Genomic DNA, 17,359 nt, shown 5'->3' on the forward strand with positions numbered 1-17,359 from the left:
TTTTCCTAAACAGTTTCAAAGGATAATTTCCTAGATAGTTCTGTTGAACAAGCCGTCTGACTCACCAGGTTACATTCCAAGTGATGAACCTACAGAGAATTAAAAACTTATCTTCAGCTCCGCTTGTCTTCACTGAGTTTCAGCTCATGGTGTGGCTGTTGCTGTCACCGCTCTTGTTTTCAGTCATTGAGTGAAGTGTCACCTTTTGAAGAGAAGGTTTTTTTTGTTGTTTTTTTTTTTACAAATTTAAAGGCCTAGAGGTCAGAGCTTATTGAAAGGTCCCCAGTATGAATCATTGATGTGCTACTGTACAAACATGAAGCAGGACATGACTATAAAAGTCGTGTCTGCTTTACTTAAGCCTCTCCTTGGACAACACTGAAAAGTACACACACAGCATATCAACCGGTGTTTTTCCAGAAGGCTTAAGAGGAGATCTGAGATGATAAAACACAGATGTGCTCGCACCGTTTAGCATCAAGAGCCACCGTAACTCTAAACCACACGCTTGTATCTTAGACAATGGTGTGTTTCTGGAAGATTTATGCAATGGAAAAAAAACATGTTATGGTTATGAAGATGGAAGGCTAGGGTTTCCTGGCGGAGGGAACGTCAGTCGGAGTGTGGAAATGGTCGGATGTTGCTTGTTTTCCAATAGCCGCAGTTTCACTGCTTGTTTCTTGCAAATCATGTTACACAAACAAGCATGATTAACTTGATATCTCGGGAAATTGAATAATAGTGGGGCTCATGGTTCACTGCAGAAAGGAAATAAGTTCTGTGATTGTGCTGCCAGGTTGTTCGTGTTCTGGTTCTCCTGCAGTGCCAGAATGAGTTCAAGAGTTTGTCACAGAGGGAAAACACGGCAGACAATTTCACGTTAGTGCACATTTCGATGATCAACAGCATGTTTGTGGTGGACATTATGTTTTGGAATGCGAGAACTGATGTGCTAGTCAGTGTGGTGGTTTCAGAGGGCAGACCATTGATGTCATCCTGTCCAATTGTGCGTCCATGTTGCATTTATGTTCCTCCACTTTGTTTTTTTTGTTGTTCCGTTTAGGTTCATCTTGGTCTTCAGCTGCCTGGTCCTCTCTGTGTTCTCAACCATTCCAGCTCATCAGGACTTCTCCTCCTACTGTCTCCTCATCTTGGTAAGAGACCACACAACTATCAGACCAAAACAATTCTTTAACAGTTCCAGTTAATGCTTTCCCCCTTAACAAAATCAAGTATCCCAATATATTTGACCTAATCTTCAACGTCGTGGAATGAAATCATTTTCTGCAAATTTATACTTCCACTTTATTACATTTCAGAGGCAAATGTTGTTCTTTTACTATGTATCTGATGACTTAAGTTACTTTGCAGATTGCAGGCTGTAATAAAGTTGCAACTTTTTTGATTTATTGATTTTATCTGCAATCTTGTGTACAAATATGATGATTCCAGTAATCACAAAAATGCTTAATGTTGGATCTAATCATCAACCCAGTCAAAAATCAGTCTACCCCTAGGACACGATGGCTATGATGAGTAATAATGGCTACTAATCAACACCCTCTGTTCAGGATATGAATAAGATTTTCACTTCCTCACAGCTGAGCTCCATAACCAATAACCAGTCTTGACCAGTGGCAAATTTTTTAAGTGTGTGCCCTCAGACTGGGAGCCCTGCCGGAGTGCTAATAACAGTAAATGGAGCTCAAAGCTGCATTCACAAAGAAAGTCAGCAAGGACAGAACACTGGTGGGCAAAAAGCATTTTTTAAAAGAATCCATTTTTGGTTTTTCAGAGGCCTCTAAATGAAAAGAGAGGTAGCTTTTGTTATGCATTCGAGCATTTTTTTTCTACATGACTGCTCCTGCAGCTGTAAATACCATTTTACAAATTGCGCTGCGCTAATTGCATCAGCGCCGTTATCTAATGGAAGCTGAATCAAAGTCGCGCATTAACAGACGACCTGTCGGAGTCATTACCAGACACACGCTCTGTCAACCTGACATTCATTTTAATGACATAAACATTGTAATAATGATGTGTGATAATGATGACTTTGATGCACTATGACTAATGTATGATGTGTGTGTCTTTAACCAAAACAACTTGGCGAAACAAGTGTTGTTTCTGTGATCCTGGACAGGAGTTTGTGATGATCGTGGTGTTTGGGTTGGAGTACATCATCCGGATCTGGTCGGCAGGATGCTGCTGTCGCTACAGAGGATGGCAGGGACGACTGCGCTTTGCCAGGAAGCCTTTCTGCGTCATAGGTGAGTTGTTGAACCTCTTTGTCGAGTCTCTTTTGTCGAAACAGACACAGATAAATCCCCCCCCCCCCCCAAAAAAAAAAAAAGATTTCCCCCTTCCCCTGCAGGGGTACCAGTTGCTCTCCTTCATTGTTTCACCTCTCAGTTGCCTTCTAGTTGCCCTCTAGTGGTCTGCAGCTGTCCTCTCCGTGAATCCAGTTTGATGTCAAGCGTAAGCACTGTTCCACTGCATGCTATTGACCATAGTTTGCTCGTGTCATTTTCAGTTGTGGTCAGAGCTCCGAAGAGCAGAGAGCATTTACGTAATGAGGTCGCATTAACTGCCTTTTATTCTTTCCACTGTTTAGACATGGATCTCTCTGCTCTTGGAAAGTACAGTAGGGTGCTCGAGGGAGAGCAGGGCTCAGACGTCATGCAGGGCGCCGTGAGCTCCCGTCGCAATACTTTGTGGTGGGTGCTGAAGTTTGCCAGCAGTGAGGGAATATGAGCAAAACAAAAGGGTGAAAAATACAGCCAGAGAAAGAGAGAGAGAGAGAGAGAGAGAGAGAGAGAGAGAGAGAGAGAGAGAGAGAGAAGACTGGGAGACGGAGTGTGACAGAGAGTGCGAAAAAATGAGAGCGATGAAGGGACGAAGAGAGGAAATGAGGACCTGAGCAGTGGAGAGCGAGGTGGAGGTGATGCACGATCATCAGTCCTATCAGGTGTTTGAAGCTTTGACAGATACACCAACTTATGAAAACTGGGTGCCTCTGTCATCTCCCACCGTGTTCCTTTCTTCCTCACAGGGAGAAACCATGTGATTGCGCTGCGTGTTTTCACTGTAGCTCTCGCACTGTGTGATGTAATCAGATTCATCATGTGCGCCAGAAGGGGATTATGGGAGTATAAAATCCATTTTAAGAGGCAAAAACAATACGTGTTTTGATGTCACCAGAGGGCTTTTTATTTACAGTACCGATCGAGGAGTAAATGATGTGACCTTTTTTGACTGATTTGGCTGCAGAAGATTATGACGCAGTAGTGAAAACAGTACGTGAGTAAATGCAAAATAAAAGGAGCAACACCAGCTTCTAGTTTCATGTACAGTGGGACTCAACCACACATATCCTCCCCAGACGCTCTCTTCCTGCTAGTACCAATATGTTATCACAAAGGGAACAATAACATGACACTTTCTGTGGTTAGGCAACAGCAGATCGTTTTCATAAAATGGTCATGATATCAGTTAATCCCATTTCTTTGGGAGAAGAGCTAATATTTAAAATCACACATTCCTCCAGTCAATCAATTTGGACTTGTTGGGGAGCCATTCCTAAAACTTCTGGCATTTAAACATCCGACTGCACCATGTTTTCCTTCCATAACATGTCATATTTCAGACAAAATACAAATGTTTGTTTTTGTTCATTTAAGATTTCTAGTCTGGACATCTAAGCAAAGTAGTGCATGTATGATCCATTCATATATATGTATACATATATGTAAATATATATATTTTTGTATGTAAAATACCTGAGACCTTCTTATACAAAATAATATCTATTGGTTGAAACACAAACCCTATTTACAATTTTTGTCGAAGTATGTGTGGAATTGTTTGTTTGTATATGTGTTTGAAGGCCGTTTTGGCTCATACTCAGAGCCAGACGTCTCCACTTTAGTAGCACTTACATTCACCTAACAGTGCAGTTACATTCTGAGGGTTTTTACAGAGGGACTTGTTTCTTTAACAGCCTGACTTCTAGAACATTTCATTCCAGAACACGATGAAAATACATTGTAGGAAGGTCAGGAGGTTGTTGACGGTATTATCTGATGAAAAATGTAGACTCTTTTATGAGAACAATTTGAAACAACAGTTTTGAACTATATATATATATTTGTACATTGTCGAGTTTCAAGTTCATATCTTACTCTAATAAGCATCATGGCTAATTGAGCTACTTGCTAATGGCAGCTAGTTGCTTGAGCCAAACAAAGAACATGAAGAACAGCATTGAAGAGAAACCTGGCAGCATATTTTGGCTTGAAAACTCTTCCTCCACAAGTTCAAAAACTGTATTTTGAGCCCTGACATGAAGGATCTCTGAGTGAAAAATGTATTTAGTTTAACTGTGTCCATTTAATCCAAAGCAGACGCTTACTGCTGCCGCCAGGAGAGATGTCTAGCTGTCTGGTAACTTGACTGAATTGCATCGAAAGATTTTTATAGATCATAAACTTCCTTTAAAAAATACATTTTCACCACCAGAAGGTTCCAACAGATTCTGCTGAGGCAGTGACTCAGCCGAGTGATGTAATACATGTGGATGGGCGGAAGGGGGTGAGGTAGTTGAGTTGTAAATTTCCCACAAACACTTTAACACTGATCAATACTATGAGTTAGTAGCCCCCATGTAACAGAGGTAGTACTACCGCTACTGTCGTTTCTCATGGTTTCATCCTGCACACTGATGCCCACACAAGCACAGACACAGACCAGCAATAAAAGGAATCGCAAAATACTGTAAATGTGCTCTCGCGGTTTAGGATTTCTACGAAATTCTTTGGACCTTCAGAAAGTCCCTCCACCTGATTGTCCTCAAGTGATTGTCCTGGAGGGATGACTGACAGTTTGTTGGCCTGCGCACTTTCACAAACACGGGCGCACGTCATGTCATCCCTCATCTTTCTGTCAGTCACTTTCCTCACGTTCCCGTCTCCGCCGCAGCTCTGCGGATGCCCCCTGAGACTCTTATCGCCTTGGTCTCATCACTGAATTTTTCATGGTGCTTCTGCTGATTTTTCTCCTTTTTCCTCTCCCGCATATGGGTCAGCTGCTCCATGATTTAGTTATTCAGCCCCACCTTGGTCAGCATTTCTTTCAGAGAACAAGTTCAGGAGAGTTTCACGCGGCACGTCACTGGAATAGAAGATCTGTCTCGAGAGGGGAGTGAGGGAGCTTGTTGCAGCTTGTTACCTTCGTTGTCTGCGCTCTCTGTGGGTTTGATGTCGTTCATTTGTTCTTCTTCTGTGTGAACTTCCTCTGAGCAGAGTCAGATCTGTGTGTGTGAGATTGTCTGCCTGTCTGTCCTTCCCTGCCTTTGTTTGTTCATGTTTGTGTACAATACAGTTTGCCTCCTCTATACCATGTGCTTATGGGAAATGAAATAAGAAAAAACAAAAATATTAATCTACAGTGCAAATGTATTTCAAATATAGTGAGTGAAAAAAATATTCTTCATGGAACGGTGCTTCGAACAATTACCTCTTCCCCGCTGTCCTGTTAGTGTCTGCAGCAGATCAATGTGCCAGGAGACATATATGTATATATATATAAACATACTGTATAGTGTATATAAGAAGAGCACACAGTATCTTATTGGACTTGCCACATTCAGGATTTACAGTTGAGCTGACATCAGTGCATTGCTGTTATTGCAGCTACATGATAGACGTCGACACTGTGCCAGGTATTCTGGTCTCCAGGCTCAGATGAGTCTGTTTAAGGGGCCGGTTTCACATTAGCTGCGTCTCCACAGTACAGACTTTCCCCAGGGACCTTTAGAGAAACTCAGTGCATTTCCACTGCAGGGACCAGGTTCCAAATCACATTCCGGGGGCATTATTTTACCCCCCAAAAGTTCCTGCTTTGTAGTACTTTCCATAAGAATGCAAGTCTTGGTGGTGGGGCTTGTAACACCACACGTGTTCTTATTGGTTGAGCCGCGTTGTATTTCATTTTTGAAAAACTACAGTCCTATGAGGGATGCACCAAGTACTTAGATCAGGTGTCTCAACCTCAGATTATCTCAGGGCCTCTGTTGGTATTTTCATCTCATAGGACGGCCTCTACAGCGTTCAAGCACTGCCAGAAAGCGCAGTATTACAGAATATTTTATTCCGGGAACGCCGATAATCTGAGGTCATCCCATTCAAACCCACGCTTTTCTCAGGCCATCTTCCTCGACTACTTCTACTTTATCCCTCCCTAATTGTTGTAAGAATCTAACCAGCACCGGCCTGGGTGGCTCTTCCCCATATTTCAAATTACAAATCCCCCTCTCCACATCGATTCTAAGTCCTCTATTGTGCCGTTCATCCCGTAGCTTTGTTTCTCTCGCCTGCTGTCTGGTGTTTACGAGCCCCTCGGTGGTCTCCTCCAGGCTTCATCCAGTCTTTCTTGAATGCCATTCACCTCGTCAGTTGTTGTTCCCCTGATAGTCAATATGTCTGTCGCCACAGCTTGCAGTGTAGCACTTATTTTGGTGATTTGGGAACATTCTTCTGGCTCTGTGTTTTCTTATCAGTGTGCTTCTGGGGCAATGAGTTTGAGGCTGTCCTCTCCTCCTAGTCATGAGGTTTGCAGACACTACCTCAAAATACTCTCTCACAACTGCATATTGAAGACAGTGAGACATGCGATTTGACATACAGTATACAAGCAGAAATGTCTCTGGGTGAGTGGAGCTCGTCTGCTGTGCCGCCATCTTGCTTGACACACCCACTTTACTGCCACATTGGTTTTTACAGGGTGGCCTGGTTAACAACAATTATCACAATGAACCACCCACTGCCCCCATTTTACTTTTTCAAATAAATGCTAATCTGATGACGGACTCCGGAGGCGTCTAATTTGTGCAGCAGTCGCATTTCACTTTTGGCGTGGAGAGAGTTGGGAGAGCTGACTGACAACATGATGGCTGAGGATTTGTCATCAAAGCGTAAAGCAAAGGAACTTATTTTGGTAATATGTCTTATTTAAACTCCGTCATGATAGGAAACCCGACAATGGAAATGAGGAAACGGGAGTTGCGTCCTCGCTGAAGTTTTTGAAATCAAATCGATTGAAGATTGCAGGAAGAGAACGAAGAATCAGGTCACACTTAATACAAAACTACAAACACTACAGAACAACACGACTTGTTATGGGAAACACTTTTTTATTTCAGTTCCCTTAGCTATATTAGGACATTTCTACAACTAAAATGTATAAGGGTGACGGCAGATACAGTGAATCTTGTTTCCAGGGTTGATTGTAATTGATTATAATTGGTGCAGATTCCTGACTTTGTCTTGGTGAACCCTTTGTGCGTTTTCCCTCTCTGCCCTCCAGACATCATCGTGCTGATAGCGTCAGTGGCGGTGGTGTCGGCGGGAAGCCAGGGCAACATCTTCGCCACCTCTGTCCTGCGGAGCCTTCGTTTCCTGCAGATCCTACGCATGGTGCGGATGGACCGAAGAGGAGGTACCTGGAAGCTTCTGGGCTCTGTAGTCTACGCACACAGCAAGGTTGGCTAATGCATATGAATGGGTAATAAACACACAAACATGTACTGCTGTTAGCTACTGGACAGGATCCCTGGGAAGCGACAAGGTTTCTTGTTGATACCTGCTAGCACTGGGCCTTGACCTTACAACCTCCAGTGTGGCGCCTTGAGCCACCATGACACCACCTTGATGATATAGTATAGTGCCATTACATGCACTCTAACAAGGTGATCTTACATTGAGTTCCGAGATGAATACAGGAGTGCTGTAATGAAACAAGGCAGCAGACATGGGGTTTACATTGGAGGGGAACAAATCAGCTCCCCTCCCCTCGGTCCCTCCATCCCTTAGAAAAAATACAAAGTTTGCAATTACTGGAATGGCTACAGCAGCACCGCGTGGACAATGCCATTGGACTCCTGGCCTGGGGCCCTTTCCTGCGTGTCACTCCCCCTCTCTCTCGCCCTGTTTCCTGTCCAGGCTGTTCTATCAATAAGGCCAAAAAAATACTTATGAAAAAAACACATTTATAGCTGATTCTACCAGTTGGAGCTCTCTGTGCTCCACCTGGACCGACCAACACAAATCCAGCAGCTTCTTTAACTCCTATCTTAGATCAGTATGACCCGCAGAGAGGCAGAGGCCAGGACAGGCCATTGTTGGCAAAGATCTTCTGTTATTTCTTACAAAGCTGCACATTCAAGCAGAATAATCTGCATCACATTTCAGATGAAAAGGTCAAATCATGTCCGTAGTGATGCTGTGTTTCTAACGGCCTGAGAGGGGTTTTGGGGCCACTGACGATGATTCATGCAAGTCTCTGGTCAGGCAAATGTTTCTTCAAGTGGATTTTTGTGAAATGAAAATGACCACAAAACAACCAATTATGTGGCCTGAAGTAAAAGAAAATGTCACCACACACAGCTAAATCTGTTCACCTGACACTTACTGTACAAACACACACAGCTCAGGTGATATTTAGCCATTTAGCCATATTTCTTTTGAGGTATCAGCCTGAGAGATGTTTGCCGCCCCTTCAAGCCTTCAACACTTTTCAAAGGCATTACTTCTTCTGCAGAAAGTAGATACAAAACATGCCCTTTTTCAAATCGCAGTGAATCAGCAACAGCAAGCAACAGCTAGTTAATTAAGGATCTGAGAGCTGCAGCAGGGTAGAAAATCAATTGCCATAAAGGTGGACACTGAAGCCAGTGGTCAGTGTCAGCAACGGCACTAAGTGGTACAAATATCACAACACTAGAGCTTGGCATTTAGAGTAAATATTATGTGAAGGGCTGTGGAGATAGGTGGTTGGAATTCTACATGGGCATAACTGAGACCCAAATCCAGCCTGTTTCAAGTTTTTAAAGGAACAGTTAATCCTGTTGCCAAGTTTTGGAGGCATCATCCGTAGAGATTCCTGCCTCCTTTACAATGGCAGAGGATGCTTTTCCGTCAGGATACTCCAACATGCAGCTGGAGAGTCAAACTAGTGACCTTCCAATTATTACCTCCTGAGCTACAGCCGCCCGTGAATAAATGCCACATATAGTGGCTGAATGTAAGCAACAACACCTTTAAGGCTGCTCCTGGCTAATGTCTGGTCGCAGGAAATAAAATGGACAGAACTGGACTCAGGTGAGGGCGAGTCAGAGACTTGTGTGCAGAGGCCCGTCTCCACCACGACAGCATGATCACATCCTGCCAGTAGAGCACAGGACTACAGCAGGGTGAGGAGACATTATGATGCTTGCAGCCAGCAACACTGGTGACAGTGCCTACCTGATGTCGAACTTTGAATGTGAACATGCTGATCATATCATCATCACCATCTCGTGTACATTCACCCAGACGCAAATTTGAATAACACGCTACAGACTTATTTCCTGGGTGTGTACGTGTTCATGTATAAAATACTGTATATGTTATTTGTTTGCATAGGGTGATGCTTTCATGATGCTTTGCAATCCTGTGTTGCAATATGAGAAATAAGTCACCTTGAGGAGCCTTGAACGTGTTTACCTGCTCAGGCAGTGCTGAGAGACAGAAGCTGTCAGCCAAAGCATCTTTTCTCTCTGTTTGAGAATAAATGCTTTTGTTCTTGTCCTTAACAAAAGAGCATGAGACCAGAGGCTATGTTCTTCCTCTTTTATTTCCTCCACTACTGACTGAGCTGGTTAGCTAATGCACCACATTGGTACTCGCTGTATCATTCGGTCTTCCTCTGGAATAACCAATAAATTAGAATGAACAAACCTGGCATGAGCCTGAAGCTGAACACAACAACAGACTGCGCACAACCGAGCATGAAGCCTGAAGCTTGACCTGGTCGGCACTAAGGATTTAGTGTTTCTACCACAAACCTACATTATGAGCTGAATTTAAGGATAGGTAGAGTCTTGATCTCATCTGCTTTTTGATCAGAATTAAGTGTCCTGGCGGTGACATACATTTAGGCTTGCAAAAGCAGAAGGGACAGTGACTGCGTGTTCGAAAATAATCTGCAACGATTGGAATTAAATCACAGATTCAATAAAGAGTTCATAGCTTTCACTTGCATCGCCAGCTCATTTCTATTAGACAGAACGTTTCGTCCTCAAAGTGAATCATTTTATGACCTCTGCCTGCAGGAGCTGGTCACTGCCTGGTACATCGGCTTCTTGGTGCTCATCTTCTCTTCATTCCTCGTCTATCTTGTGGAGAACAAGTTCAACAAGGAGTTTGCCACCTACGCTGACGCCTTGTGGTGGGGCACGGTGAGTTGGGAGGCTGCCTTCCTTCAGTCAAGTTTCAGAATGGAAATGATGGCTTTAACAGCTGTTTTCATACCTGTAGCTACCTCCACATATCTGTAGGTCTCGACTGATTTCCTCACATCTGCAGTCTTTAGCTGTTTTTTTCTGCCAACCAGAGAAATCAAAGTTACGCTTCTTTGCATCAGAAGATTTTTTTTTTTACCAAAGTCTGCCCCGTTATAACACTGCTTTGCATAGAGTCCTGCATTGGAAAGGGAAAATCTGTCTTTTTTAATGTTTTCTGCAGCTCATTATGTCTTTGCCTCGACTGCACCTTCAGAAACATTAGGCATTCAGGGCTCCATTAACCACCATTTTCACACCAGCTCAAAAAAGATAATGGTGTTACATGACAGCAGCCACCTTTGCCATGCGAGGCAATCAGAGTCTGTATGGAAGCTAATCCGGAGAGATCAGTCTGCCGAAACACAGAGACGGATAGATGGATATGTGTTTAGATACTGTAGATGGATAAAACAGACAGTGCTGGAGGCGAGCGAGGAGCAAGCGGTGCCAGCTCCAGTTCACAAGCAGGTTTATTTGCTTCTGTCATTAGATAGTGAAGACACTGCAGTAAATGCCTCTTTTCAGGCTTTTGCTAACCACATGTGAAGAGCTCTATTCATTGGTCACAGTTTGATGTGCTAAGTACCGTCACTATGAATCATTATCGCAGTTAACTCCTCACAGATCATCCTGATAGACCTAAGTAGGCTTTCACTGTAAAGAACAACATCAACACCTTTTTGTCTTTTTTACCCAAAATAAATAAATAAATAAATAAATGAACATTTCAGCCACAGGCTTTCAATCAGTGCGCTTAGAACCAAGGCCATACAGATCTGCTCCTGTAAAGCCTACACACAGGTCTAATCATTCAGAAGTGATTGCACTGCCAGAAGGCGTCATTTCAAATGGAGTGCAAATATAATATGTAATCAAAGCAGTCAAGGAAGAAAAGGCAGAAACTGACAACATGAGCCTGTTTACAGCACATGGATATTCAGACTAGTCTGAAATCTAATCTACTCTAATCTGATCTAATCTAAAAATGTATGTTTTCTCATCCATCATAGTGCCTGTTTGCGCTGAGCTTCAGACAGAGATGAGGACTCAAGTCTGGGACTTGAACTCGAGGCAAACTTAAGTTGCCACACACAGTGCTCAAACAACACAACCCAGACTCGCAATCTGGGACTCGGGAACAATCTTGTTTAAACAGATTGTCCCTCCCTAGTCCAAAAGTGAAAGGAGGTGCCCTTGAGCAATGCCCTTAACCCCGACTGCCCCTGTGGAGCTGCTCAGTGGCCAACCGATCAGACTGTAGTTGTACTGAGATTTTGACGGCCTCAATGCCAAACACAAGATGTCAAAATGATCGTCCACAAACCAATGGGCACATTGTTGATTCAGTGGAATTAGAGTTATCAAGTGGAATTTAGTTTATACTCAACAAAGCTAGGAAAAATTAAAGCTCTTTCTAATAAGATACCTTTCATAAGGCTTAATAACTTATAACTACTTTCTAATGTTAATGTAATGGGTTGTTAATAAACTAAATTCAAGTAAAAGTTAAATAACAATATAGAGCAGTTGTCCCGCTGAATGAGGATAAATACAAACAAAAGGCAATTTTTTTAATAATAACCACAAAACCTAAACGCTGTTGTTATTAGCTGCTTATAACTGATACATTGAGCAGTAATACATTATCCATATCTATAACCACTGATTGATTAGTTATAGACTTTTCATCAATGGAGTCTGATTAGAAGATGTTACCAGAAAGCTACGCGTGTTTCAAGAAACAAATTCTGCCGACTCTTTCCTATCAGAAAACAATAGTTTTCTGATATTTTTTAATTTATATACAGCAGTGTGGTTGGTGTACTATTTTATCTTTTTCTAGAAAAAGTGTCTCTCATGTGTATACCAGAGCCTCAATATAAGCATCATCCAGGAGCACAAGATAAGTCATTTGTTTTCTCAGATCACCCTGACAACTATTGGCTATGGGGACAAAACACCAAAGACGTGGACAGGACGGATGCTGTCTGCAGGGTTTGCCCTCCTGGGCATCTCCTTCTTTGCCTTGCCTGCTGTAAGTCTGTATGCTTTGACTAAATCCTTCCTTTTTAATTAACAGGGAGCAGGCAGATTCTTCAGAGCTATACTGACTGATTAGTTAATTAGTGTAAAGTTTTAATTACCCGAGCCAAGTAAATTGAACAGCATGACCATGGTCAAATGATATTCTTCTCTGTGTATGAGTCTTACTTTAATGAGAGAGCACCTGTGGTGCTTCTTTGAATGTTCTGAGGAATACTTGCACAAGAATGCACATGTACGTGAATGATGATATAAGATGAAATCATGTTTCACACGTTTTAGGCATTTGATAGTTGATGGAAATGATGCAGCAGTGAATAGAAGCATGACTTGCTCACCAGAAAACTCCACATGGCTCCTTTAGTTCTGATATATTAAGTTCAAAAGTGTGACTATCATAGAAATTCAGTCAATCTATGAGAGTTTTCTCACAGCTTGAAGCCTGAATCTTCTGAAAACAGTGAGCATAGATTAATTGGCATTTTGCATTTCGGGAAATGCACTGATTAGAGACAGAGTGTGATCCTGTTCAACCACAACTGTGGCGCTACACAGCCAGGAAGCTATTAGCTTAGCTTAGCTTAAAGTTAACCCAGCTAACCTGGCTTGCCTCAGAAAAAGAACACCTCAAAGATCTTAGTTATAGAGGTCATATTATGCTAATTTTCAGGTTAATACTTTTATCTGGGGGTCCTAGTAGCATAGATTTACATGCTTTGATTTTGAAAAAAAAATATTTTTCTTAGATGGTGCATTGCCGCAGCATCCCTTCACACACTGCGTATTCCCAGGGTGAGACATCTCGCCTCTGTTCAATCTTTGGTGAGAGTTGCACATGCTCATTACTTAACCAGCAGGATGCAGCCAACCAGAGGCAGAGTAGGTCGGGTCCTGCTGAGCAAGATAGTGTGAGCCAAAATAAAGCCAGTGCAGCTGGTATCCATGGCTGCAGTACAGTCGTACATGTTTGAGTCTGATTCTGATACTGAAACACAAGTTAAACAAACACGACCACCTTGGCAACCAAGACTGGAGGATGTAAGGATGTGAGTGGTTCGTTATCATTTTGTAACTATCTTTTATTTGAAAATAACATTTTAACATTATTTCTAAGAGTGTCTATATTTTTTATATAAATATATATATTTTATTAACGCGTGTTACATAGTGATGCACACGTTATTGAAGTAAGGGCTTGATTCCAAACCAGGCGTTTCATGCAGTGCAGCAGCAGTGTTTCCTGTGGGAGAGAGTGACCTTTCGCATGCACAAAAATGCTACATATCACAAAAACCCAAAAAGCATAACATGACCTCTTTAACACTTTTTTTTTTTTTGAAATCAACATAAACAGAAAAATAAAACTGGTAATTTGTAGATCCTAAAGGGTCACACATTGTGACAGTTGAGGTGTGTGTTGAGAATAAGCCCAGAATAGGCATGTTTTCCAAAATATCCAATTATTCCCTCTTGCAAAAAAAAAAAAAAGCTCAGTGAATCTTTTGACCTACACACGCTTCCAGTATTTACCCCTGTTAATATCACACCAGGGTATTCTGGGCTCAGGCTTTGCCCTGAAGGTCCAGGAGCAGCACAGACAGAAGCACTTTGAGAAAAGGAGGAACCCAGCCGCCTACCTCATCCAGGTAAAGCAGAGAGCCTGCTCTCTTTATCTGTCTTTGATTCACTTTACTGTTTTGGGGGCTGGAGAATTAAGACATTGTTGAAGTATTGTTGCTGTCACTCAAACTCATAAGTCTAGGTAGACTGGATGCCTGCATAATAGAAATAGTGTTTAAATGGTTTTATCATTGTCCACTTTCTCTTTCCCCTCCATGGACTCTATGAAACCCTGGTACTGCCCAGTAGAAAGTACATAGCATGTAGCTTCACTCTGTCCAGCCCTGTGTCCCCTCGCCCTCACTCTGCAGTTGACTCTTTAATCTCTGGGAGGGTGGTTTGTCCTTTCCAGACTCTCCTGTGTTTGAGCCCATAAATACCAAACCAAGTCATTCCTGCCAACCCTCTCATGTCTGCTGTACACATTTCCTCCTTCTCCAGCCTGTTCTTGACACACACCGTTTGTTTCATCCTGAATATCAATGGTGCTGACCTCACATTGTCCTCCACATGCTTCCTGCTCTTCCCCCACCCTCCCACCTTCTTTCCTTCCACCTGCTTCACATTTTTTTTCCTTTTTGGCTTCCCCCTTCCATCCTATGTTGCCGTCTACCCCTTTCCTGACCTTCATGATCCTCTGGTCTCCTCCTCCTCCTCCTCGTCATCCTGTCTGTCCTCGTGTTGTACCAGGCTGCGTGGCGTTATTACTCCACCGACAGCACCAGGCCCTACCTGAATGCCTCGTGGCGGCACTATGAGAGCCTCCTGCCTCCCCACAGGCATGTATCCATGCCTGACCTGTGCCCAGCAGCAGACGTGTGACACACATATTTTGTGGTTTCACTAATCAGCTTTTTTCATTTGTTTTCTTTCTGCTCTCCTCATCCTCTTCTCCCTCCTCCCTCTTACACCCTGATTTTTTATCCTTTCCATTTATCTTTTGTTTGGCGGCGGGGATTTTTTATTTTTTATTTTTTTTTTTACTCTACTCTTCTTCCCGGTTTTGTGTTTTCTGCATGCAGTGTGTTTGGCGTAGTTATGCGGCTGATGAGAACTCGGTTTCCATTGCTACCTGGAAACCTCACTTGAAGGCGCTGCACACCTGCAGCCCCACAAAGTAGGTACAACTCTGGCAGCTGGTCTCTGCATTTGGTGTCCGTGCACTCTAGTCTTCTCTTCCTGTACCTCAGTGTATATTTTACTTTAAATTATCTTTTCTTTTTTCTTTGTTTTCTTCTTTCTTAAAATATGAAAATATGCATTGATTTTATCATTTTTATCATTTTCCTATGAGCCAACAAACAGACTGACTGTTTCTAGGCCCCGTTAGTCTCTTAAAACCCTTCATTTTGCTGCTCTGTTACACATATTATCCATCCACAGCATTCAGAGGCCGATTTATGTTCGACAGTCATCCTCACATTTCCTAAGCATTTCTAACTGCCGGTACATCCCCCACTATGACTGACACCTGTCAGCGCTAGTTAGCTAACATGACACAAAGAAATCCAGTGAGAAAACAGCAGCTAGTAGCAGTGATGACACAAACCCAAACCCCACAAAGTTAATCATTTCTAATAATTACATGTGGTCCAAACCATGACATGTGATGGGATCTGTACCACACCCAAACATATTTCATTATATCTGGCGCAGAATATCTCTGCAGCACTATTGTACACATTTCACTTTGATCAAAACATTTTTGTTTCTGTAATTTGGATATTTCACTTGACCATAATGTGATCCAGATAATATTGGGATTAATTGAGCAGCCTTAGTTTTCTACCCCTCTGCACGATGTGATGAAATTCCTCTGAAATACATCTACAGAGACTGGAAATATCCCTGCAAGGCCAATAGGAACTTCATTTACAAACACCCAGGACTTAAAGTGATTAAGTGAACAGATATTCAGTCGCTCAGACGCTACCTTCTCTTGCTTCCTTAGTTTGCAATGATCTGCATGTTTGTACTGAGCCTGTTATTGGTTCAGGTCTGTTTCTCCGGGAATCGATGTTTCACTGCCCACAAATCTCCTGCAACAGTTGCTGACAGAGCCCTCAATGCAAACATCACGCTGATTTAGAGGACCATATCAGTGTTTATACAGGTTTGAGCCTTAACAACCTGAGGTTTTTACACAGCATTTCTCAGGACAGGCTGCTGCTGTTTTTTTAATATGCTTTGAATATTCAATATCTGTACAGTATGATAATTATCAATGATTGTCAGTCATACATTAACAGTAAATGGTAATGGAGGTACAGTCTAAAGTGATATGATATAGGTATAATTATTTCTGGATGGTGTCTGTTACATTTCTGCAACAGGTTTCAAGAGTCTGCTAATAGCTAATGCATTCAGATTACTGAAACAGTGTAATGCAAAGTCTGCGAGTTGTAGCAGCTTAAATGGGCTGAAACATGCAAAAGCACTGGTATGGTCCTGTAAGCACCGTGTTGACACTGACATATTATGAAAAGATGCTCTCTCACGTATTTATTTTTCTTCTTCTCTTTTGTCCACTCCAGGAAGGAGCAGGGAGAGTCGACCACAAGGTTCGTGACTGTTGTTCCACTGAACATTCACTGTCTTCCATTATGTCATAGCCCAAAAAGCAAATTCAAAAAAACCCGACAAATACAGCAGGTTTGCTTTTGGATTAGTTCCAGGGTTTTCTTTTGTCGTCTCTTTTTTTCAATTTCATATTTTCTCTCAGCTGAGGTCTTGTATGGCTGCTTGTGTATTACAAACCTTTAGATTTGAGAGGTTAATAAAAAGAAATCAAAGTTTATAATCCTTAAACCTGCATGTACTGAGTTTTGTGGCAGTACAACAAGCTGCAAACACATCAGTGAGAGTATTTATCATTTATACATCCACAGCCTTGGAGCAACATATTTGTGTCTTATAATGAAGGTAACGCAGCCTAAGTCTAATTAAGCCTATCAAGATTATTAAGAGTCCTTGGCATTAATTTATATTTTCACATGATGTGGCAACTCTGCAGTGGGCTGCTTATGCCTGTAGTGTAAGGTACTTGAACTCTGCATTTCCATTTCAGTGATGCCATGTTTTGGTGCATCTATGGAACAAAAGAATGAGCCTACAATAACTAGAAATAGAATAGCGGTAAAGAAATAAATATGCAATATATATATATATATATATATATAGATTTGTATTTTTTAGTGTCGCTTTGAGATAAGGTAGCAAATACTTTAGCCACCAAACTAAGGTATCACATCACCACCTTTTCTGGAAACAGTATGAAGCATTATAAAGCTAAAGACTCCTGTTGCTCCACTTCTGTGT

General features: G+C 42.2%; 1 protein-coding gene across 5 annotated transcripts in view; it reads left to right on the top strand.

Annotated features, from left to right (window-relative positions):
• The window catches only part of kcnq5b (potassium voltage-gated channel, KQT-like subfamily, member 5b), a 115,347-nt gene that overhangs the window by 81,717 nt on the left and 16,271 nt on the right, over positions 1-17,359 (top strand). For all 5 annotated transcript variants that reach the window (XM_037091802.1, XM_037091715.1, XM_037091905.1 and 2 more), the window contains exons 2-9: positions 1,064-1,154; positions 2,144-2,270; positions 7,363-7,538; positions 10,148-10,273; positions 12,303-12,413; positions 13,972-14,067; positions 15,064-15,158; positions 16,576-16,602. In XM_037091802.1, coding sequence (XP_036947697.1) covers positions 1,064-1,154; positions 2,144-2,270; positions 7,363-7,538; positions 10,148-10,273; positions 12,303-12,413; positions 13,972-14,067; positions 15,064-15,158; positions 16,576-16,602 — 849 coding nt within the window. The remainder of the gene's footprint in view (positions 1-1,063; positions 1,155-2,143; positions 2,271-7,362; positions 7,539-10,147; positions 10,274-12,302; positions 12,414-13,971; positions 14,068-15,063; positions 15,159-16,575; positions 16,603-17,359) is intronic.

This window comes from Acanthopagrus latus, chromosome 1 (genome assembly GCF_904848185.1).
Source record: "Acanthopagrus latus isolate v.2019 chromosome 1, fAcaLat1.1, whole genome shotgun sequence".
Classification (NCBI taxonomy): Eukaryota; Metazoa; Chordata; class Actinopteri; order Spariformes; family Sparidae; genus Acanthopagrus; species Acanthopagrus latus.